This window comes from Hyperolius riggenbachi, chromosome 1 (genome assembly GCF_040937935.1).
Source record: "Hyperolius riggenbachi isolate aHypRig1 chromosome 1, aHypRig1.pri, whole genome shotgun sequence".
Classification (NCBI taxonomy): Eukaryota; Metazoa; Chordata; class Amphibia; order Anura; family Hyperoliidae; genus Hyperolius; species Hyperolius riggenbachi.
In genome coordinates, this window is record NC_090646.1 from 224,200,331 (window position 1) to 224,224,669 (window position 24,339).

At 42.5% G+C, this 24,339-nt stretch overlaps 1 protein-coding gene across 2 annotated transcripts in view; it reads right to left on the reverse strand.

The window, feature by feature from the left end:
* AP1AR (adaptor related protein complex 1 associated regulatory protein) overlaps nucleotides 1-24,339 on the reverse strand; it is a 99,646-nt gene that overhangs the window by 50,748 nt on the left and 24,559 nt on the right. For both annotated transcript variants that reach the window (XM_068281382.1, XM_068281373.1), the window contains exons 2-4: nucleotides 20,513-20,561; nucleotides 19,299-19,325; nucleotides 6,964-6,989 (exon numbers count right to left, since the gene is read on the reverse strand). In XM_068281382.1, coding sequence (XP_068137483.1) covers nucleotides 6,964-6,989; nucleotides 19,299-19,325; nucleotides 20,513-20,561 — 102 coding nt within the window. The remainder of the gene's footprint in view (nucleotides 1-6,963; nucleotides 6,990-19,298; nucleotides 19,326-20,512; nucleotides 20,562-24,339) is intronic.

The window sequence follows — 24,339 nt, forward strand, 5'->3', positions numbered from 1 at the left end:
ATTTTCAACCCCAAACCCCCCCAAACAAAAAAAATAAATACCGCTGCGCCCCCACCCTGGCGCAATCAATAGAAGGCCAAGGTGGTTAAAGGGCATTTTATTGACAAATTTAAAAATATCACCTAGGATAAAAAGTTAATTGCATATGGGCCCCAATGTCAAAGAAAAGACAAAATAATACTCAGCATGTAGAAAATGGCACAGTTCAACAACAATACAATACTGAACAATAAGCCCTAAAAAACACTCAGATCAAATGCGTATATACTCTCATTAATTCTGAACTGTAAGAGCTAACCAGTAAGTAAAAATGGAAAATGCACTTTCCATATTACTGCATACCAGTGGGTCTGCTTATGTTTTGACTGCTCCAACAGCCCAAGTGGGAAAAAATTACTGACCAGGCACACATTCAATCACTGTAATACACCAGTTATGCTTTTCAGCAGCATGGCCTTACAGGACCACAAAGGCCATTACACACATTTAAAAATAAATGCAACACTAAATGGAGACAGCACTTGCCTTAGCTCTGCTGGGAACCAGAAAAAACCACCAGGGACAGGAAAGTCATGTGTGCAGAGTGCAACCTTAGTGTGTGTTGTGATATCTCAGGCCTAAAACAGGATGCATGCATAATCTGACATATGCATCTTTTATTACATTTAGTATAATGAGAGGATTTCATCGATATCTAAAGCAAAAGCTTACCATCTGTAGCAAGCATAAAGAATCCATAAACTGACAATTTAAGAAGGGAACAGTCACCACATTATTGTTTTAAACTGAGAAGGATATGGATTTTTCCTTTTAAAATAATATCAGTAGCCTGACTCTCCTGCTGATCCTGTGTGTCTAATCATTTTAACCACAGCCCCTGAACAAGCATGCAGATGGTGCTCTGACTGAAATCAAACTGGATTAGCTGCATGCTAGTTTCAGGTGTGTGATTCAGCCACTACTGCAGCCAAAGAGATCAGCAGGACCGACAAGCAACTGGTATTTAAATAATTAAAAAAAAAATTGCGCTGCCTCACAGTCCACTTAGGAGTATAAAAAGTCCCCAGCCACACAGCCAGCGAGTTAAATCCACTCAAATCTTCACATCCAGTAAAACTCCAGAAAAAAACAGAAGAAAAGGATCTTCATCGCATAGACTATCAGATCAAAAAGACCATTCTTCCACCAATTATGGCCCGTGCAATGTCCTATATGGTATCACCACTTGTTTGTGCTTCACCACCATGCTCCAAGTAATATATTGGTAAATAGATTTGAGGAAAAGGGGTATAAGAGGGATGTATTGATGGGAGAATTACAAAAAATACAACAGATGGACAGGTCCCAAGTATTGACAGATAGACCTGTGGGGGAACTGGAGGAGAAAGAGCATGGGTTCTCTGTCCTATTGGATTACAATGCCCAGTACAAACAGGTAGAGAAATGTATCAAGTGACACTGGAATTTACTACTGGGGGATCATATATTGGCACACCATTTGCCACCTTGGCCTAAATTTATTTATAAAAAAAAGCACAGAATCTGCCGAGCTTGGTTGTCCCTACATTTGTTGATGGTCCTAGGAGTAGCGCTAGGGATCTCCTGGGGCAGGTGGGTTTCTTCCCATGTGGAACATGTAATCCTTGCTGTAAGACTAGGTCAAGAAGAAGAAATATGGTGAGTTCTTTTCAGACAGGCTAAAACTACAAGATTCGGGAATGCATTACCTGCAATTCTACATATGTAGTATATCTAGCATGGTGCCCTTGTGGGATCCAATACATAGGGCGGACCACTAGAAAATTGAGGGAAACAATGTCAGAACATATCAGGAATATAAAGAAGGCGGTGAAAGGGCATAGCTTGTCCAAACACTTTAGCTTAGTTACTACATGACCGAGACCCCACTCTGCTACAGTTTACAGCACTACAGAAGTTATCAGTTAAGTGGCGTGGGTGTCACAAAACCAGGGAGGTCTCCAAATTGGAGACGGAGTGGATCTATAAAATGAAAACCTTGCACCCTATGGGTTTAAATATAGAGGTGGACATAAATTGCTTCATATCTGATGATTGAATGGGTCCTAGTGCAAGTTTATATTTAAGTACATACCGTGATGTGAAAAACTATTTGCCCCCTTCCTGATTTCTTCTTCTTTTGCATGTTTGTCACACTTAAATGTTTCTGCTCATCAAAAACCGTTAACTATTAGTCAAAGATAACATAATTGAACACAAAATGCAGTTTTAAATGATGGTTATTATTTAGTGAGAAAAAAAACTCCAAACCTACATGGCCCTGTGTAAAAAAGAAATTGCCCCCTGAACCTAATAACTGGTTGGGCCACCCTTAGCAGCAATAACTGCAATCAAGCGTTTGCGATAACTTGCAACGAGTCTTTTACAGCGCTCTGAAGGAATTTTGGCCCACTTATCTTTGCAGAATTGTTGTAATTCGGCTTTATTTGAGGGTTTTCTAGCATGAACCGCCTTTTTAAGGTCATGCCACAACATCTCAATAGGATTCAGGTCAGGACTTTGACTAGGCCACTCCAAAGTCTTCATTTTGTTTTTCTTCAGCCATTCAGAAGTGCATTTGCTGGTGTGTTTTGGGTCCTCTTCAGGATTTTTTGGTAGACAGTAGAATTCATGGTTCCATCTATCACAAAAAGCCTTCCAGGTCCTGAAGCAGCAAAACAACCCCAGACCATCACACTACCATCACCATATTTTACTGTTGGTATGATGTTCTTTTGCTGAAATGCTGTGTTACTTCTACACCAGATGTAAAGGGACACGCACCTTCCAAAAAGTTCAACTTTTGTCTCGTTGGTCCACAAGGTATTTTCCCAAAAATCTTGGCAATCATTGAGATGTTTTTAGCAAAATTGAGACGAGCCTTAGTGTTCTTTTTGCTTAAAAGTGGTTTGCGCCTTGGATATCTGCCATGCAGGCCATTTTTGCCCAGTCTCTTTCTTATGGTGGAGTCGTGAACACTGACCTTAATTGAGGTAAGTGAGGCCTGCAGTTTAGATGTTGTCCTGGGGTCTTTTGTGGCCTCTCGGATGAGTTTTCTCTGCGCTCTTGGGGTAATTTTGGTCGGCCAGCCACTCCTGGGAAGGTTCATCACTGTTCCATGTTTTTGCCATTTGTGGATAATGGCTCTCACTGTGGTTCACTGGAGTCCCAAAGCTTTAGAAATGGCTTTATAACCTTTACCAGACTGATAGATCTCAATTACGTTTGTTCTAATTTGTTCCTGAATTTTTTTGGATCTTGGCATGATGTCTAGCTTTTGAGGTGCTTTTGGTCTACTTCTCTGTGTCAGATAGCTCCTATTTAAGTGATTTCTTGACTGAAACAGTTGTGACAGTAATCAGGCCTGGGGGTGACTACAGAAATTGAACTCAGGTGTGATAAACCACAGTTAAGTTATTTTTTTAACAAGGGGGGCAATCACTTTTTCACACAGGGCCATGTAGATTTGGAGTTTTTTTTCTCACTAAATAATAAAAACCATCATTTTAAACAGCATTTTGTGTTCAATTAGGTTATCTTTGACTAATAGTTAATGGCTTTTGATGAGCAGAAACATTTAAATGTGACAAACATGCAAAAGAATAAGAAATCAGGAAGGGGGCAAATAGTTTTTCACATCACTGTACATACATACTTACATACATACATACATACATACATATATATATTTTGTATGTGTTGTATTTTTATCTTATGGAGTTTTGGGTTTGTAGTTTTCTGGGGGGTTATTAACGTGGGGTGGGGGGATACTATTGACTTCGTTGAGGTAATAGTGAGGTGTGGAATCAGTTGGCGAGTTGGTGTCACAATTCTAGTCGAAGATATGGCGCACAGCGGTTATATATGGCAGTATAGACCGAATAAACAAAATTTCCCCTTTTTGGGGGGAGGTGGGTATTCTGGATGGGGGACACAATAAAATATGGGGGGGGGTGTAGTTACAGCACAAGTAGTGGGGATATGGCACTGAGCCGATGGTTGCCATACTATTAAATAATGGGGCACAATTGGATTATAGTTTGATAAGAATAGGGATATATTTGTCACAATTTATTGGGGATGAGGTATTGATTCCTTGATGGGTTAAGACTATAACAAATCACACACTTGTAAGATTATCATATGGTAGGGCATACATAATCACAGGTGGTCAATGTGTATTAATTGAATAGATGGTTAATGTGGACTAATGTTTAATAATATATGGGTATGGGATAATTTAACTTTATATTGATATATAACTAATTATGGCAGTTAAGAGTCTAATAATATGTTATTGTTTGGTTAGATAGATTAGAACAAGTGTGGATATCAGGGTGGATAGGGGAGGGAGTTGGTCGTTAGTGACTGCCTAATTTATTTGGATTTATTTGGGTTTTTCTTTTAGGATGTAAATGATCAGAATCAGAATCAGAATTCTGATGCAGGAACCGTGCACGGACCTGAGCTCTAGAGAAGCTGCGTTGGGGTTATACGTTTTTTGGGTAAGGTCGCTATGGCAACCGGATATTCATGGGGTGAGCTGCCCGGCGCATGCGCCCGATGATGGTCCAAGAAAGCATAGGGAAGTGGCATCCCAGGCTCTCGCAGGAGGACGAGTGCGGCAGCGCAGAAGGCCCGGTGGGGCCTGGAATAGCGCGTGCACACAACGGGCCTTGGTGGTGGAGCGCGGACTGGTGTTTGCACTCCACGTAAGGTAAAGTCTTGTGGGCTCTGAAGTAGCGCATGAGTTACTTTGGAAGGTGGAAGGAAGTGACTAATTGACTGAGTGGAATCACATGCTGTGTAAGCTGTCTGTGGGTCTAGGCAGCCAGAGCTTAAGGTGAGAGCGGTCCCTAAAGGTGGTGGAGTACGAGCTGGTGGTGATACCATAAAGGACATTGCATGGGCCATAATTGGTGGAAGATTGGTCTTTTTGATCTGATAGTCTATGCGATGAAGATCTTTTTCTGCTGTGCTTTCTTCTGAGGTTTACTGGATGTGAAGATCGAAATGGATTTAAGCCGCTGGCTGTGTGGCTGGGGACTTTTTCTACTCCTAAGTGGACTGTGAGGCAGCGCAAAGATTTTTATTATTTGTGTATGATTTATATGTTGGTGCAACATTTGTGACTTTTGCAGCATACCCACAGGGGAAGATAGGTTTAGCGTAAGGGTGGAGCTCGCTAAGATATCTTGAAGCAACTGGTATTGTTTAAAAGGAAACATCCATGTCCCTCTCAGTTAAGGTTCCCTTTAAAGAGACACCGTAACCAAGAATTGAACTTCATACCAATCAGTAGCTGATACCCCCTTTCCCATGAGAAATCTTTTTCTTTTCACAAATGAATCATCAGGGGGCTCTGTATGGCTGATATTGTGGTGAAACCCCTTCCACAGTGTGATGACAGGACCATGGTTCTGACATCACACTGTGGGAGCCTTGTTGCATTGTGGGAAATAACAGCTGTTTACAGCTGTTTGCAACTGCAAACAAAGAAAGCAGCATCTCCTTCCACTGACATCACCTGCCAGCAATAAAAATGTCACCATGTGATAAATGTCTGAATGTGAATTAGGGAGAGGAAAGATTACAATGAGCAAACACTGACTAAATAATTTATAAATAATTATTTACACTGGAATTCCTCTTTAACAGCAAGCTGTGCTGGCGTAGCGGTTGCTGCTCAGTTTTCTTTATTGTACCGTTCTGGCTGCAAGAAGGTGTAATTAACCACTTCAGTCTGCAGTGTGCTGCTGTCGCTGCGGCCTGCCATGTACCCCCTCCCCCGATCAGTGAATGGGAAGTCCCCACAGAAACACAGACTGAGGCTGCGGTCTTTCTGCAAAAAAAAAAAAAAAAAAAACAAGTTTCCAGTCCTCTTTGTAGTTCCTGGAAGCATGATCGTACGCTTCCAGGACTTTGACTGTGGCCATCTTGTGGCCAAATAGTAAACTACACCCACATACATTTTTTTTATGAAAGTATTACATTATTTTACATTTCATATTATCTGTTTCCCTCCCACACCAAAAATTACCCAAATACATTTTTAATAAAAAAAAATTACAATAAAAAAACAAACATAAATAGTTACCTGAGGGTCTGAATTTTAATATACATGTCAAGAGTATCTTATTATATTTTTTACAATTATAAGCTTATAAATAGTGATGGACACAAATTGAAAAAATATCGGCGCCATAAATTGTGATAGGGACATAATTTAAAGGTGTAATAACCGGGACAAATGGGCAAATAAAATACATGAGTTTTAATTACGGTAGCATGTATTAATTTTAAACTATAATGGCCAGTAACTGAGAAAATGAATTTTTTCCATTTCTTTCTTAATCTTCTTGTTAAAACGGATTTAGAAAAAAATTATTCTTCGCAAAATGTACTAACCAAAGAAAGCCTAATTAGTGGTGGAAAAAACAAGATATAGATCAATTGTGATAAGTAGCGATAAAGTTATTGGCGAATAAATGGGAGGCGAACGTTGCTCGGATGCAAACGATTTTCAACACTGTAGGCTGAAGTGGTTAAGATTCATTATAGATAAGTGCAGAATACAGCTGGATGTTTATACTTCAGGAAGACACTTTAAAGCAGCAGGGGCAGTCCTGCTATCCCAGGAAAGAAACACACACATACGTAGATAAATACTTGTTCTACTTACATAACAGATGTATTGCACTGTCCACATTTTGATTTCAGTAAATTTTATATAGTAAATAAATAGAAAAACGTTTCAGGCATTTTCCATTTTTACTACCTCTGGCTGCAGCCAATTCTGATGTAATTTACTCCCTTACTCACCTTGCTGCCTTAGTAATTGGTAAAATCTGATCCTCAGAGTGCTCTAGTTTTTAATAGATTTTCATTTGATTTAATATACAGCCCAGTATATATGTTTAGAAAACATGTAGAGGTATCTCTTACCTTTGACTACTTCCTGGACTTTCCCCCTATAAAAAAAATAAAAATTATTTCAGTGCACAATTTTACCCTTGTGATTACCAAAGTTAAAGGACCTCTGTCGCGAAAATCTTAAAATTTTAAATACATGTAAACATATACAAATAAGAAGTACATTTCTTCCAGAGTAAAATGAGCCATAAAATATTTTTCTCCTACGTTGAGGTCACTTGCAGTAAGTAGTAGAAATCTGATATTACCAACAGACTTTGGACTAACCTATCTCATCTTCTCATGGGAGAGGGGGGTTCTCAGGGTTTTCTTTGTCTTCTTTTTTAAAATCACTTAGTGAATAGCAGTTGCTCCATCCAACTGCCCAAAAAGTGTGCAGTGAGCAGGGAGGCTGGCCAGCATCTTCGCATGAATCCTTTTCATGGAAAGTCTTTATAAAGAACTAGCTGATTGCCCGGCGTTGCCCGGGTATGCACAGTATTTGGCTGGTGTTGGCTCTGCATACTTTTTCTAATCCTAACACACAATTACTCAATGACCAAGTTTGTGAGCTTTGCGGTCTTTGGTATCAATAATTTGCATTGAAATGAAAAAAATTGATTGGCTGTTTGTGGCTCCACACCCTTTTCTGAATTTGAACCCCAGTCACCCAATAACCAACTGTACCAGGTTTGAAGCCTGTGCCATTAACAGTTCAAGAATGGTAGCAATTAAATATTCCCCTTGAAAAGCAATAGGTGAAGTTTGATTCACTTTTGTAGGCTCCACCCACTTTTCTGAATATTAATCCCAGTCACCAACTGTGCAAAGTTTAAAAACCCTGCCATTAACAGTGTAAGAATGGCTGCAGTTTACATTTTCCCAGTGAAATTTGTATTTGTCTTCACCCACTGATGACCCGGCGTTGCCCGGGTATGTATTTGACTGGTGTTGGCTCCGCCCACTTTCTAACCCTAACGCACAAACACTCAATGACCAAGTTTGTGAGCTTTGGGGTCCTTGGCATCAATAATTTGTATATTCCCATAGAAATTAAACAAATCAGATAGGCTGTTTGTGGCTCCGCCCCTCCCCAGCATTTAAACCCCAGTCACCCAATGACCAACTGTAGCAGGTTTGAGGCATCTGCTATTAACAGTGTAAAAAATGCAGCAATTTAAATATTCCACTTAAAATTCAACAGGTGAATTTTGATTGGCTATTATAGTCTCCACCCACTTCCCTGAATATTAATCTCAGTCACTCAGTGACCACCTGGGCAAAGTTTGGAACCCTGCCATAAACAGTGTAAGATGGGCTACAGTTTACACTTTCCCAGTAAAAAAATGTTTTGGCTCCGCCCACTTTTTGTAACCTGGACACAAAGTCACTACTCAATGCCCAAGTTTGTGAGCTTTGGGGTCCTTGGCATCAATAATTTGTATTTTCCCATGAAATGAAACAAATCGGATTCACTGTTTGTGTCTCTGTCCCCTTTTCTGAATTTGATCCCCAGTGACCCAATGACCCACTGTACCAGGTTTGAGGCTTGTGCCATTAACAGTGCAAGAATGGCAGCAATTTTAATATTCTCCTTGAAAAGTGACATGTGATTTTTGATTGGCATTTTTAGGCTCCACGCACTTTTCTGAATATTAATCCCAGTCACCCAGTAACCAGCTATGCTAAGTTTGAGAACCATGCCATTAACAGTGAAGAAGGGCTGCAGTTTACAATTTCCCAGAAAAATCTGTTTTTAACTCCACCCACTTTTTGTAACCTGGACACACAGTCACTACTCAATGACCAAGTTTGTGAGCTTTTGGGTTCCTGGCATCAAAATTGTGCTAATGAAAGCAGTTTATCCAGCAAAGAAATCTGGCTTTTTTTGCCTCCGCCCCTTTACTGAATTTGAACCCCAGACACTTAAAGAGAACCTGTACTGAGTAAAAATATTTAAAATAAACACATGAGGTAACTTCAAATGAACATTACATAGTTACCTTGCCATCAGTTCCTCTCAGAAGCTCACTATTTTCTTCTGACAATAATCCCATCCAGTTCTGACAAGATTTTGTCAGATCTGAAATAGATCAGTTGCTGTCAGTAAAATATCAGTTGCTGTCAGTTATAGCTGAGAGGAAAACTGATGTACCAGGTAATGTTCATGTTTCCCTATGGCTCAAGTGGACGATGTTACAGTTTAACTGTGTGCTGACCAGAAAGCTGTTATGGGGTAATGGCTATTTTCAAAATGGAGGACGGAAAATTCCCTTGATCATAGTGAACAAATAGGACGCGGGAGAGGAGAAAGACACTGAGGAGTAGACTACATGGAAGGTAAGTATGACCTGTGTATGGTTATTTTGACTTTTATTTTCAGTACAGGTTTTCTTTAACGACCGACTGTAGCAGGTTTGAGGCCTCTGCTATTAACAGTGTGAGAATGGCTGCAGTTTCAATATTCCCCTTGAAAATCAATAGGTGAATTTTGATTGGCTCTTGTAGGCTCCACCAACTTTTCCGAATATTAATCCTAGTCACCCAGTGACCAACTGTATGAAGTTTGAGAACCCTGCCATTAACAGTGTAAGAAAAGCTGCAGTTTACATTTTCCCAGGTAAAAAGTTAGTTGTTTTTGGCTCCGCCCACTATTTCTAATCTTGACATATAGTCACTTAATGACCAAGTTTATGAGCTTTGGGGTCCTTGGCATCAATAAGTTGCATTTTACCATTAAAATTAAACAAATTTGATTGGCTATTTTTGGCCCGCTCCCTTCAGAATTTAAACCCCAGTCTCCCAGTGACTGACTGTAGCAGATTTTAGGCCTCTGCCTTCAAGAGTGCATGAATGGCAGCAATGTAAATATTTCCCTTGAAAATCAAAAGGTGAATTTTGATTGGCTGCTGTAGGCTCCACCCACTTTTCTGAATATTAGTCCCAGTCACCCAGTGGCCAACTGTGTCACGTTTGAGAACCCTGCCAATAACAGAATGGCTGAAATCAATCTAACAAATCTAATTGGCTGTTTGTGGCTCCACCCCTTTAGTGAATTTGGACCCCAGTCACCCAATGACCAACTGTACCAGGTTTGAGGCTTGTGCCATTAACAGTGCAAGAATGGCAGCAATTTTAATATTCTCCTTGAAAATCAATAGGTACATTTTGATTGGCCGTTGTAGGCTCCACCCACATTTCTGAATATTCATCCCAGTCACCCAGTGGCCAATTGTGTAAAGTTTGGGAACCCTGCAATGTAAAAAATGAAGTTGTTGGCACCGCCCACTTTTTCTAACCTTGACATACAGTCACTCAATTATCAAGTTTATCAGCTTTGGGGTCCTTGGTATCAATAGTTTGTATATTCCAATTGAAAAAAAAAAATCTGGCTGTTTGTGGCTCCGCCCCCTTTCTGAATGTGGAACCTAATCACCCAGTGACCAACTGTACCAGGTTTGAGGCATCTGCTTTTAACAGTATAAGAGAATGGTAGCAGATGAAATATTCCCTTTGAAAATCAAAAGGTGAATTTTTATTGGCTGTTGTAGGCTCCACCCACCTTCCAAAATCTTAATCTCAGTCACCCAATAACCATTTGTGCAAAGTTTGGGAACCCTGCCATTAATGGTGTAAGAATGGCTGCAGTTTATATTTTCCCTGTAAAAGTTGTTTTGGCTCCGCCCACTTTTTGTAACCTTGACACACACACAGTCACTCAATGACCAAGTTTGTGAGCTTTCAGGTTCCTGGCACAAAAAAAAAATGTGTGAATGGAAGCAGTTTATCCACCAAGGAAATCTGATTGGCTGTATGCGGCCCCGCCCCTTTACTGAATTTGGACCCCAGCCACCCAATGACCGACTGTAGCAAGTTTGAAGCCTCTGCCATTAAAAGTGTAAGAATAGCAGTAGTTTCAATATTCCCCCTTGAAAATCAATAGGTGAATTTTGATTGGCTGTTGTAGGCTCCACCCATTTTCTTGAATCTTAATCGCATTCACCCAGTGACCAAGTGTGGCAAGTTTGAGAACCCTGCGATTAATAGTCTAAGAATGGCTGCAGTTTACATTTTCCCATTTAAAATGAACGGCTGAAATTTGATTGGCTGTTTTATGCTCCGCCCACTTTTCCTGGATTTGTAACATCGGTCACCAAGTGACCAACTGTGCCTAGTGTGGGGACTCTGGCTTGATTACTGTGAGAACGGCAGCCTTTTCCATTTTTTCCATTAACATGAATGGGTGAAATCTGATTTGCTGTTTGTAGCGGGGGACCCGAGATCCCCAGAACATATACCAGGTAGTAAGGGATCTGTATACCAAGTTTCATTCAAATAGGTCAAGCCGTTTTCGCGTGATCGCGACACACACACACACACACACACACACACACACACACACACACACACACACACACACACACACAATTTTATATATATGTTACGGCCAGAACCTGAAGTCTGGCCACTTCGGGTTCTGGCCGGTCAGAATGCGAAGTGGCCGGCTTATCCGGCCAGTATGCAAAACGGAGGCTTTTTGCGGACTTTGGCCGGCCAGAACGCATTCTGGCTAGATGTGGCCGGCCAAGTCCCGAAGTACCGTTACCTGCCGCAAATTACGGTTACCTCCGCTTCATTGTCCCTCCTGCTGCTGCCGCTTATTTTTTCGTCCCCTTTTCTGTCCCCCTCTCCTCCTGCAAGCAAGGACTCGGGGCTTCCTGTCATGCCGCCGGCTGCAGCCGTTTTCTTCCTCTCCTGTATGGACCCGGGGCTAGCTTGTATGCTGCCGGCTGCAGCCGCTGTCTTCCTCTCCTGTATGGACCCGGGGCTGGCTTGTATGCTGCCGGCTGCAGCCGATTCCCCCGCTGCCCTCCGTCTTCTCTCCATCTTCTTCCCACAGCCTTCTTTCTCCGCTTTCTGTCTTCTATGCATCTTCTCCCAGCCACCTTCCTTCTCAGCCTTCTGCATTCTATCTTCTCCTCTTCCCGAATCCCAAGCAGTGCACCGCTCCCAGCCACCTAATTTAAAGTGGACCTTAATTCTTGCACAGGACTGAAGGGTAGGTTTACAAAACGCACCCTGTATGTATCTAGAGAGTTTAGCCTGCCTGCTCTCCCTCATCTGTGACTAAAAACCATTGTAATTTGATCTCTCCTGTGTCACCTGACTACTGCGGCAGAGCAGCTAATTTGAAAGCACAGGATGTTAAATATGTCTGCTTTATTAAAGTGGATCTAAACTCTTGCACTGGACAGAAGGAAACCATGGCAAAATGCACACTGTATGTATTTAGAGAGTTTAGCCTGTCTAATTCACCCTCATCTGTAACTAATCACCATTGTAATTTGCTCTCTCCTGTGTCACCTGACTGCCACAGCAGAGCAGCTAATTTGAAAGCACAGGATGTTAACAATATGTCTGCTCCCATGAAGGCAGGATGTAGACACACTGCAGATTTATTGCAGGATTTTTATCAGCTGTAACTAAGAAATGCTTTTCTTTAAAAATATTATTATGCTGCATCTGTAGCAGAGAGGAAGTTCCGAGTGCTATTCATGGTGCTGGACAGGACCCAGGATGTTCCGGGATTTGTGCGTTTTGCAGTTTGGCCAACTGACTTTGGCCGTTTCTAGAACTGGCCGGCCAATGTCAGAAATTCCCAGCATTTTGGACTTTGGCCGACGTCAAATCGGATATATATATAGATATATATATATATATATATATATAGATATATATATATATATATGGATGGACATGCTGAGAATCCCCTATAGAGAGATGGACTAGCCCAAAATCTGTCAGTAATGTCAGATTTCTAATACTTACTGTAAGTGACAGCAATATAGGAGAAAAGTAATTTAGGGCTAATTTTACTCTGGAGGAAATCAACTTCTTATTTGTATGCATTTTAAATTTTACAATTTTCGCGACAGTTCCTCTTTAAAGAATGCAAGACAAAGTTTTCGGTAACAAAACAGAATAGGGTGGGATAGTAAACAGAATATGGTGGGATCTACTAAAATGTACCAGCAAAATAATTCATCCTACGACTGTGGTTGCAAAATGCCAAAACACAAAATTTAAGAGAAAGAGAATAAAATACAATCAGTCAAATGCGGAGGTGTGAAATAAACCATTTGTCTCCAATTAAAAGGAAATTAAAGTTTTGTAAAGATAAACTTTTTTTTTTTTGTTTGGCTCTGTGTATTGTAAGGATTAATGGCGCTCAGCTAATTGCTGAGTGAATGTGCATACTTCAAAACAACAGATCTATTCTCCTTACCACTTCCAGATTGCAGTCATCTACAATCCTCCTGAACCACTATTATAGACCAGGGGTCGAGTGGGGCGTGGACGCGGGTGGACGACGGCGACCAGCTTTTTTTAGAGGGTGGATGCCATCCACCCTGGCATGCGTGGAGGGGGAACAGCGCAGTGGAAGGAGAGTAGTGGGCAGCGTGGAGAAGGGGGGGCGTCTCCCCCTCTCTCCTCACCTTGGGGCTCTCCATCCCTTGCTCTCCCCTCCAGAACTAAAATTTGCGGTGGCTGGCAGCGGGCGGGACTGACCTCTTCCTCGATTCAAGCGCTGGGTAAGATCTGCGTGCTGCTGCTCTGGCCTAGTCCAGACCAGACTAGCGGCAGTGGAGTGTTCCCTCTCGCGCCGGAACAAAGAAGAGTTAAAGTGAACCTCCGGACTAAAAATCGACTCAGCTGCACTGAAAAGGTTTGGTGTTTCTTTAACAGTTTCACAGCATCAGAACTTTGTTTCTCTTATACAAGCCTCATTTTTAGCTGCACAGAAGAAAACTGCCCGGGCTTTTTTCCCCTGATGCTGTGCAAAGCATTTTTTTTTTTACATTTTGAATTTGACATCTGAAGCCTAGCGTGTGCAGCTGGGAGGGGTAATCAGGACACAGGACAGTTGGAACTGTGTCTCCTGCTCCTTGTCACCTCCTTTCAACCAAAAAGATGGCTGCCCCCTTGACAAAGATGGTAGCCCCCATTAATCAAAAACAATTGCCTGTTCTTTTAAAACAGGGTGGGTAAGAGATTATATTACCTATCCATTCTAATTAACATAACTAATGTAACTTGATGACCATATGTTTGTTTAGGCTGAAGTTCCCCTTTAAGTCCCGTCCAATGCCAGCCACCCACACATTTTAGTTCTGGAGGGGAGAGCGAGGGATGGAGAGCCCCAAGGTGAGGGAAAGGGGGGGGGGGGGGGGGGGAGACGTCCCCCCTTCTCCACGCTGCCCACTACTCTCCTTCCACTGCGCTTCTCCCCTCCTGCTGGGGGGGACGGGACGGGACAGACACCTGACTACCTATTCTGGGGGCATATACCCCTGACTACATATATTGGGGACATATACCCCTGACTACATATATTGGGGACATATACCCCTGGCTACATATACTGGGCACATATACCCCTGGCTACATATACTGGGGACTACTATACTCATGGCTACTTATACTGGGGACACCTATAGACCTGGCTAGCTATGCTGGGGGTACCCATTTTGGGGGAACTGCTGTCAGATTATATGCATTTTTGTGGAACCGCTGTTAAAAATATCACCCAGGAAAAAACTTATACATACCTGGGGCTTCTTCCAGCCCCATAAGCCTGGATCGCTCCCACGCCGCCATCCTCCGCTTCCTGGAACCGCCGGTACTGGGCCCGTCACTTTTGTCCGCATCACAGGGGCTCCCTCCATACCCGTACGCATGCGGTTGCGCAGTAGGCAGCCTCATGCGTACGTACATGGAGGGAGCTCCGTGTGATGTGGAAAATCGGCCGCGTCCGCCGGACGACTGGCCGACTCGCGGCAATGACGGGACCCGGTACCGGCGGATCCAGGCAGCAGAGGACGGCGGCGTGGGAGCGATCCATGCGTATGGGGCTGGAGGAAGCCCAAGGTATGTATAAAACCTTTTCTTGATCCTCTCTGGTTCCCTTTAAAGCAAAAGAAATGTCAAAGGATTTGCGGAAAAAGGTAGATGAACTCCAGGAAATAGATATAAAAAAAATATCCAAGGAATTGAGAATGCCAATCAGCAGTGTTCATTTTCTAATTAAGAAGTGGAAAATGATGGGTTATTTTGAAACCAAACCACGGCCAAGTAGACCAAGAGAGATTTCAGCCACAACTGAAAAAAAAAAAAACAAATTGGTCGGGATGCAAGGAAAAACCCACAAACAACTTCAGGTTAAAAACCTATCTGAAAAATGTGATGTAGCAGTTTCAAGATGCACAATAAGGAGGCACTTGGAAAAAAAGATGGGCTGCATGGTCGAGCTGCCAGAAGAAAACCTACTTACAACATGCTAAACAACTCAGAGACTAGCCTGAAACTTTCTGGCACAAAGTCATTTGGAGTAACGAGACTAAAGTGAAACTTTTTGGCCATAACCAGAAATGCTACATATGGAGGCCTATGATGAAAGGAACACCTTTCCTAATGTGAAACATGTTAGTGGATGGAAGCTGAGCATGGGATGTACTTGGACATTGCAACATGACAATGATCCAAAACACAAGGCTCGCAGCCAAAACTCTCTCACCCTACACTTCCGCATACATCAACAATACGGAAGTGAAGGGAGAGAGAGCTTTGGGTGCAAGCATAGACCACCCAGCAGCTTACCGCTTCATATCCCCACACTGTACTGTCATTTTGCAGTAAGCCAAAGCCTGCACACTTCTCATCAGATCCATGGAGAGACACAGGAGACAGAGGGTGATGGGTCAGCGGGCTACGAGGGGGACGGGGCAGAAGAGTACAATGAAAATGGGGAGCCCCTAAGAGGTAATTGCTGTGAGGACATAAGCAGGCATATAGGAGGACATGAGGGGGGGGGGGGCACATAAGAGGACATGGGGGGCACATAGGTGTATTCAGGGGAGCACATAAGTGGACGCAGGGAGCACATGAGGATGCAGGGTGGCACATATGAGTACGGGGGGGCACATATGAGGACACAGGGGAGGCAGATATGAGGACGCGAGGGGCATTTTAGAGGACACAGGGGCCACGGATGAGGACACAGGGAGACAGAGGAGGACACAAGGGAGACAGTAAAGGTACAAAGGGGACAAAGGGACACAAGAGTAGAGATGTCCCAAACGGTTCACACGTCACACGAGAACTTATTCGCTCGAACAACGCGGGTTCACGTTCACATCGGATTGCAAACTTTATGCTGGTTCAACCCGCTCCCTATACTACATCATTGGGTTAAACTTTGACCCTCTACATCACAGTCAGCAGTCACATGGCAGCCAATCAGGCTACACTCCCTCCTGGAGACATTGGAGAGATATGAAAAGCGATAGTTAGGAGGTCTGTTAGCTTGCTCCTTGCTGATATTTGTTGATGAAAAGCACCCCAAAACAGCTATTTTGAGAGCTAATGTTCTTATGTGGTTTATTTTTTTTTTTTTGTGTGTGTGGCCCACTGACACTGCATATACAGCCCTGTCTGTCGCAGCTGGCTCTTGCTAATTGCTATACTATGCCAGGCTAAGCACATTCAGTGCCTAGCGTGACTGCTGCACATTGTATTCTAATACCAGTCACTGCATACCTTTCACTGCGCCTGTGTGACTGGCTGCACGCTGTTTTATATACCAGTCCGTGCATACCTTTTCACTGCACCTGTGCGACCGCACACTGTTTTATATACCAATCCATGCATACCTTTCACTGCACCTGTGTGATCGGCCGCACGCTGTTTTATATACAGGTCACTGCATACATTTCACTGCACTTGTGTGACTGCACACTGTATTAGTCCGTGCATACCTTTCACTGCATCTGTGACTGCACATTGTATTATACCTGGCAGTCAGTAAATACCTTTCACTTGAATGGATGGCAGACATCATTATACAGCAGGGCCTCGAAAGAGTCCTCCTGCATTGTTATTTTTCGCCACTACCTCCCTGAGTCGGGACTTGCGTGCCGTGCCTGCTGCCTTCCTTGGATGTGTGGTGGTAGCCGTTCCTGCTCCTTTGCCCACAGCAGCCAGGTGTCCATTAAGGAAATCTTTGAGCAGAAAAAGCCAATGTCTGCTAGTCACCTCCCTGCCCGGTGTCCGACAACAAATAATGTTTCTAAAAAGGCGATACCCAAACTGTACCGTGATGTTGAAAGGCAAGTGGTGTCATCTCTGGCACACAGCGTGGGGTTATAAGGGTCCATCTGCCCACAGATGTCTGGTCTTCAAAGCACAGTAAGGGCAAGTACATTACTTTGGATGTGTATTGGTAATTTCTCAGGCTCCCACTCCGGACCCTTGGACTACTTGTTGTGCAGGCTTGACCTGTGGCCAGAGCTGTCACAATTTGCCATCCAACGTCTGTCTTACCCTGCCTCAAGCATCCTGTCAGAAAGGACCTTCAGCACAGCTGGAGGCATTGTCAGTGAGAAGAGAAGTCCCCTAGGTCAAAAAAAAAAGTGTTCAGTACCTCACCTTTATCAACATGAGTAAGGCATGGATCCCGGAGGGCTACTGCCTGCCCGAAGACTAAGTCAGTCCCCCCCACACAGCATCTCTACCTGCACGCCGTGTGACTGCCTGTTGTTCTGCCATTGAGCTACCTCAGCCAGACCATATGGGCTTGAAAACCGCCATCGCCTGCACTGTCGCCATCGTGCACACCAGTCCAGCGCGGCGTTCACTACACAAACAGTTGTTTGAGGTGTGTTACACAGTGAGTTTGGTCTGTCAGTGTGAAGCAATACACTAATTACACTACCTGATTGATGTATACACACGCAAAATGTTTTAAAGCACTTTAGGCATCCAAATTAGAAATGCAATGTGATTTCTGTCCTTAAAACCCTGCTGTGCGTCAAATCCGTAATTTTTCCTGGGACTTTTGGCGTGTATCCCACTCCGCCATGCCCCCCTCCAGGTGTTAGACCCCTTGAAACATCTTTTACATCACTTTTGTGGCCAGAATTAGTGTTTGTAGTTTTGAACGTTCGCCTGCCCATTGAAGTCTATTGCGGTTCTAGATGTTCGTGAACTTTTTCGGAAGTTCGCATTTGCGGTTCGCGAACCAAAATGCGCGGGTTTGCGACATCTCTACACAAGAGGTACAAGGGGGGGGGGGGCATAATAATTGGGGGGAGAAGATCCACAAGTGAAGAATTTTACTTCTTTGTTAAAAAAATATAAAAGAAAATGCCTTCCTTAATGCAGAATATGCTGCAGTTTCTTCAGCATGTTGGAAAGCTTGTCCTGTTCAGTAGCTGATAAGCTTGCTCAGATAAAGGATAGGTGTAGAAGCCATATCTCACCTGCTTGCACATGAGATCAATCTTACATTACCATCTCAAACGTGAATCGAACGTCCAGTAAATTTTGGAACGCTTGCACTAATTAACAGCATTGTTACTTAGTATTAACCCCCTTGCCGTTACAAAATCGGCAAGCGGGCGGCGCAGCACTTTTTAAAAAAATAAATAATGTAGCTAGCCGCTGTGCAGCGGCATCCCCCCACCCCTTCTGATCGCCTCCGGCGATCAGAGCAAACAGGAAATCCCGTTCAGAACGGGGATTTCCTGTTTGGCTTCCCCCATCGCCATGGCGACGATCGGGATGACGTCATGCGTCAGGGGCATCCCGATCCACCCCATAGCGCAGCCTGGCAGTGATTGGCCAGGCTGCTCAAGGGGTCTGGGCGGCAGGTAGCAGCGAATCGGCGCGGAGCGGTGATCGGGTTGTACACGCATGCTAGCAGAGTGCTAGCTGCGTGTAACAAAAAAAAAAAAAAAAATACGCAAAGCGGCCCACCAGGGCCTGAGAAATCCTCCGCGCCGGCTTACCCCAAACTCAGTTTGGGATTACCAGCAAGGAGGTTAATGAATCAACCCAAATAAAACATGACATCTCCCATATCACATAAAAAGTGGGAAGCACAAGTGGCGTAGGGATTAGCACTCTAGCCTTGCAGGACTGTGTCCCGGTTCAAATCCCAGCCAGGTCACTATCTGCACTAAGTTTGTATGTTCTCCCCGTGTCTGCATGGGTTTCCTCCGTGCACTCCGGTATCCTCCCACACCCAAAAAAACATACCAATGGGTTAATTGGCTTCCCCCTAACTTAGCCCTAGACTACCATACATACAATACGCAATACATACATAGACTTGTGACTATGGTTTTTAGATTGTGAGCCCCTTTGAGGGACAAGACAATATACTCTGTACAGCTCTGCAGAAGATAGCAGCACTATATAAAAACTATATAATAATAATAATAATAATAATAATAATAATATTAGTTACTTAAAAACAAAATGTGGTTATTTCATCCCAGCCTAATAAGCTTATCAGAGAATCTACTCACCTCATCACTTTCTACGAGATTTTCAAACTGTTTAAAGAAAACAAGAGGTTTGGTTAGATAGAAAATAAGCATATGTTACAGCTAGAACATGTTTGAAAACAAAATTAAAAATCCCGTGGACTAAATTAAACTCTCACAATTGAAAAGGACACTTTTTTTGTATGTAGCTTTAGCATCATTAGAAATAATCATTTTCTATTAAAGCTGTTGGCAGCTAGATTTGCTGTGTAATCCAAACTTTAGATAAGATATATAGACAAGTTACTTGTTATAGTTAGCTTTTCATCTCGGATCCGCTTTAAAGGGAAGGTGTGATGAGTGATATAAAAGGTTGCCATATTTATTTCCTCTTAACAATACCAGTTGCCTGGCAGTCCTGGTGATCTGTTTAGCTGTAGTAACGCCTGAAATGACACTTGAAACAAGCATGTGGCCAATCCAGTTAGACTTGAGTCAGAGAACCTGCTCTGCATGCTTGTTCAGGGTCTATGGCTTAAAGTATTAGAGATACAGGATCAGGGGGACAGCCAGGCAACTTGCATTTTATTAAAGGAAATGTCAGCCTCCATATGCCTATTACCTCAGGTTAGATCATCCCTTATTGCTTATTACTTGTATGGTGTTGTCCGTTACCCCTGTTATCATTGTCTGTAATCTTATGTATTGTACAGCACTGCGAAAAATGCTGGCGCTATATAAATCCAAAAAATAACTCCAGTAAGCTACAGATTGGATTCTCCTTAGGTTAAACACCACAAACCTACAATCCTGGTTTATAGTAACGCTCTCAAAGGCAATCTAGGAAAAAAAAACTAAACTAATTCATTAAATCTCTACACTCGAACTAGCGCGACAATTTTGAATTTCCATGGAAACCAAAGGACCAAACCATTTTAAATCTTAGATGGATGAGCTCTTTGGAAAAAAAAAATCATCATTTTGAATGGCGTAAGAGAGGGTTAGAAATTATTCTTATTGGTATTTTATCCCCCAATTGCATTACATTTTTGAAGCATGGCGAGGTTCTAGCCCCTGTAAAGTTTACTTCTGCCTTTCATTTCCTCCAGGTCCAATGAATTGTAAGCAAAAAACAAAACATCTGTGGAGGCTCCAGGTACAGGTAGCGATTGAAAATCTCCCCTGCAGTAACAGACAACAGTAACATTCCAGAAAATGTGTTAAATTTTTGCAGTGTCAAAGTAATGGACACAAACCTCAATTGTAAAGTGCTCTCCTCTTGAACAGGACTTGAAGTATTTCGATCTGTTGAGAACAAGTCATAAAAAGCAGATATAAACACTAAACTGGTGCCATCTATTGATTACTATAAACGCTCAGCACAGAATAATATGACTGGGTTCATTCTTGCAGTCTTCTAAATGAATGTGAAGTGTGTGCTACAGTTGCCAGTGCGGTCTTGCTTTGCTCTAGACAGCCATATGTAGGTACTAGTAGTATACTGTGTAAATGGCTGCGGAATCTCCTGAGGGACCCCTTGCTGAGTGCACAGAATAATTTGCCTCAGACATTACAAACATGCATAAATAGCAGCACAGGACATTTCCATGACATACTATGTATTTAGGTTTTCTAGCAGTTCATCTACCCTATCACAGTTGACATGCTGATGTTTAATACTCATTTTCTGCAGCTTGAAAACAGACAAATCAAATGCCACAGCAGTAGCCAACTCTAATCCAAAAGAGGTCACCATCTACCAATTCAGAAAAAAAAACACTATATTCTAGTAAAGACCTTTCCATCAACTATATACCAGTGTCACCATAAGCAACTTCATTGACAAACAATCATCATATCTTATAACTATACATAGCAAAACATTTCCAGCCACCAGCAATTCCAGCTTGCATCTCAAAGTCTGTAAAGGACAATAAACATATCACCCAGAGAGATTACAGATACATGGCCCTCCTAGTTAAAATGAGATCTGGCTGTAACAAAATGTAATTTCACCATGCGATTATCGATTATATGTTAATTCACAAATCTCCATAAATAGTAGCACTCAATCCACAGGTGATTAAGCGCAGTTGGAATAAGTACAAGCAGTTTCTGCTGTACTAATAAACACTAATGGATGACGATGCCAATTCACTATGAATAAACAGTTCAATCGCAGCCAATGATGTAGCTATATACAGTAGTTTTGTTGGTAATGATACACAGGCAGTCCCCTACTTACACTCTGTGGCCCATATGCAATTCAATTTTTCTCCTGAGTTTTCTCCTAGGAGATAATTTTTCAGCTTCAATTTAAAATAACTTTTTAGCACTCTGCAATGGAAAAAGTACCAAAAAGTAAGTGAACAAGTACTGACAAAATTATTTTGGGTATTTGTTTGCTTGCTGCTAATTTTAAAGGCATTTTATTTACAAGTTGTGAAAATATCACCTAGAAGAAAACTCTGGTGTAAAAGTGAATTGCATAGGACACTATGGCCCATATGGAATTAATGAGAGGGCATGCAAACTTTTTCACATGCCAAGATTGCCATTTGAATTTTTCCTAGGTTTTAAGTATCATTAAATAGAAAGTAAAGCTAACATTTCAAAAAATTATCTTTTTTTAATATAGCCTCTCCTGCAATAACTGATTACCGCTTTTTACCTAGTGCCTTTGTTCACTACAGATAAAATTAGCACTGCCTGTCACAGCATATAACAACCACTAAAGATTCTAGCTCCCTACTTTCAATACAAGTACAAAATCAGAATATAATTAGTTGCTATGGAAACCAGCCAAATCATCCAAGATTTTCAAGGATATATGCTGGAATTGGAATATGAACACATAAGAACATGTACATTACTTAAATCCACAATTAAAATTAAAAAGCATACAGGTTATTTTTATTGCATCTTTCCCCAAGTTTGATAAACATTGTGTATCAATCGCATACCCAGGACTAAAGCTATGTACAACTCTCAATTATTGTCACCCAAAACAATTCTTTAGTGATTGTTTCGGTAGATACCTTAAGAAATTTGGTTTGCAGAAATGCTGTCTTTTAGTAATCTTTATAAGATTATAAGCAGAGTACAGACAGTATTCAAAGATTAACCAATATAACAAAGGGGATTTTTTCTTCAGCACATCCTGGAGTTCCCCTTTATTGTCCCTGGGCATAAAAGTGTCTAGAGAAAAGGTACAATACACTCTGCACTGTTAGGCCTCTTGCGATTCTGATTTTAATGGATTTTAACTGCGATTCCAATTTTTTCATCGGTACTGCATGCTGCGTTTTTCTTTTGATAGCATCCAGGGAAAATTGGAATCGCAAATCGGATTTGCAGTGCGCATGGAGCCTTACAGTGGAAAAAAATGATAGTAAAATATCAGTTATAAATACCCATATTTTACTACAGCTAAACATAACCCTATAGTCACACTGAACTCTCACTACCAATGCCTAAACCATAACCACCCCCCCCCCCCCCATGGCTCACCACACATACACACACTCTGTTGACATTTTAAAAAACAAAAACTGCCACTTACCTGGGGCTTCTATCGGCCCCCTGCAGCTGGAATATCTCGTGCCGTCCTCCGATGCGCCGTTCCCCACCGCCGGTCCCGGTGTAATTATTCGTCTAACTAGAAGAATAGAAGTGCGGCTGTGTGGCCATGGCTGCGCGCATGCACGCTCCCGCGCGCATCAGCGGGAGCTTACTGCGCAGGCGCAGTATGAAGTTATCCTATACTGCGCCTACGATGGCCGCGCAGCCGCATTTCAATTTGTCTGCATTTCAATTTGTCTAGTTAGACAAATAATTACACCTGTGCCCGCGACGGGGAACGGCGCATTGGAAGAGGACGGCGCAGGACATTCCAGCTGCAGAGGGCCGATAGAAGCCCCAGGTAAGTAGCAGTTTTCTTTTTTAAAAAGGTCAACAGAACCCCTTTAAAGTGTACCCGAGGCGGGTCATTAAAGTGGACTCAAATTAAAAATACAAGATTTCAGAAATAAAATCTATTTTCTAAATTATAATAATAAATAGCAGCCTTTTTCAGCTGCATGATGACAAATATAAAATATTTTACATTTATTGGAGGAACCCCTCCTTTCCTTTCAAATTGCCGGGTCAAAATCCGGCAAACTGGTGAAGTAGGTGGTGTCCGGCAATGGAGGAATTGCTAATGGCTGCCCCCAGTATAATCCTAGTTATGTAAAGAGAAGGGTAAAAAGCATGCACTGAAATGCTCATAGGCTTGAAGGAGTATTTATTTATCTTTGTATGTGTCAGAGTGGTGCAACTAAACATTTTGAATTAAAAAAAAAAAAATGTTTGGTTTGGGTCCACTTTAAATCTAAAAAAGGGACACAGAGGCATGTTCCTATCTGCAGGACATGCCTCTGTGTGCGTTGATTGCTGCTCTCCATGCCCCCTGCTAGACCCCCCCTCAACAGGCTCTCCGCTGCCTGCTCCCTCCTTTCCTCTCCCCCCTCCACGTCAATCAGTGCTGTGCTTTCAGAGGAGAGCACAGACGCTTCTTCTGCAGCATTGTGGCCCATAAGGTCAAGAAACTGAGAATGATTGATTTCAGCAGCTAGGAGCAGTGGGGAGAGGAGGTAATGAGCGCTGCCTGGTCCAGCAACCCCCTTGAACCAGGCAGCATGTTTTTTTTTTGTTTTTTGTTTTTTTTTACTTGTAGACCCGGCTCGGGTTCTCTTGCCCTCCCCACTGCACTCCCCACAGTCAACCTTCACAGCCCCCCCCCCCAGCTACTTTTAACAGCCCCGCGGCTAACCTTAACCGCCTTCCCCTTGGCTGACATTAACACACAGGAGAGATTGGCAGCGCTTTCAGGCAGACACTGCACCAAAATTAACTACCTGCATAGATGTTTGTACTTTAACACACCTCCAACCTTAACTGTCCCATCCATGCAGCCACTACACACAAAAAAATAAATTTGCAACACAGTAACTTTTCAGGTGACACCATAGATGCCCATAGAAATATCGACACAGACAAAATTTAGGTGTTAATGCTTTTCCCCTTATTGCCCATATTTATT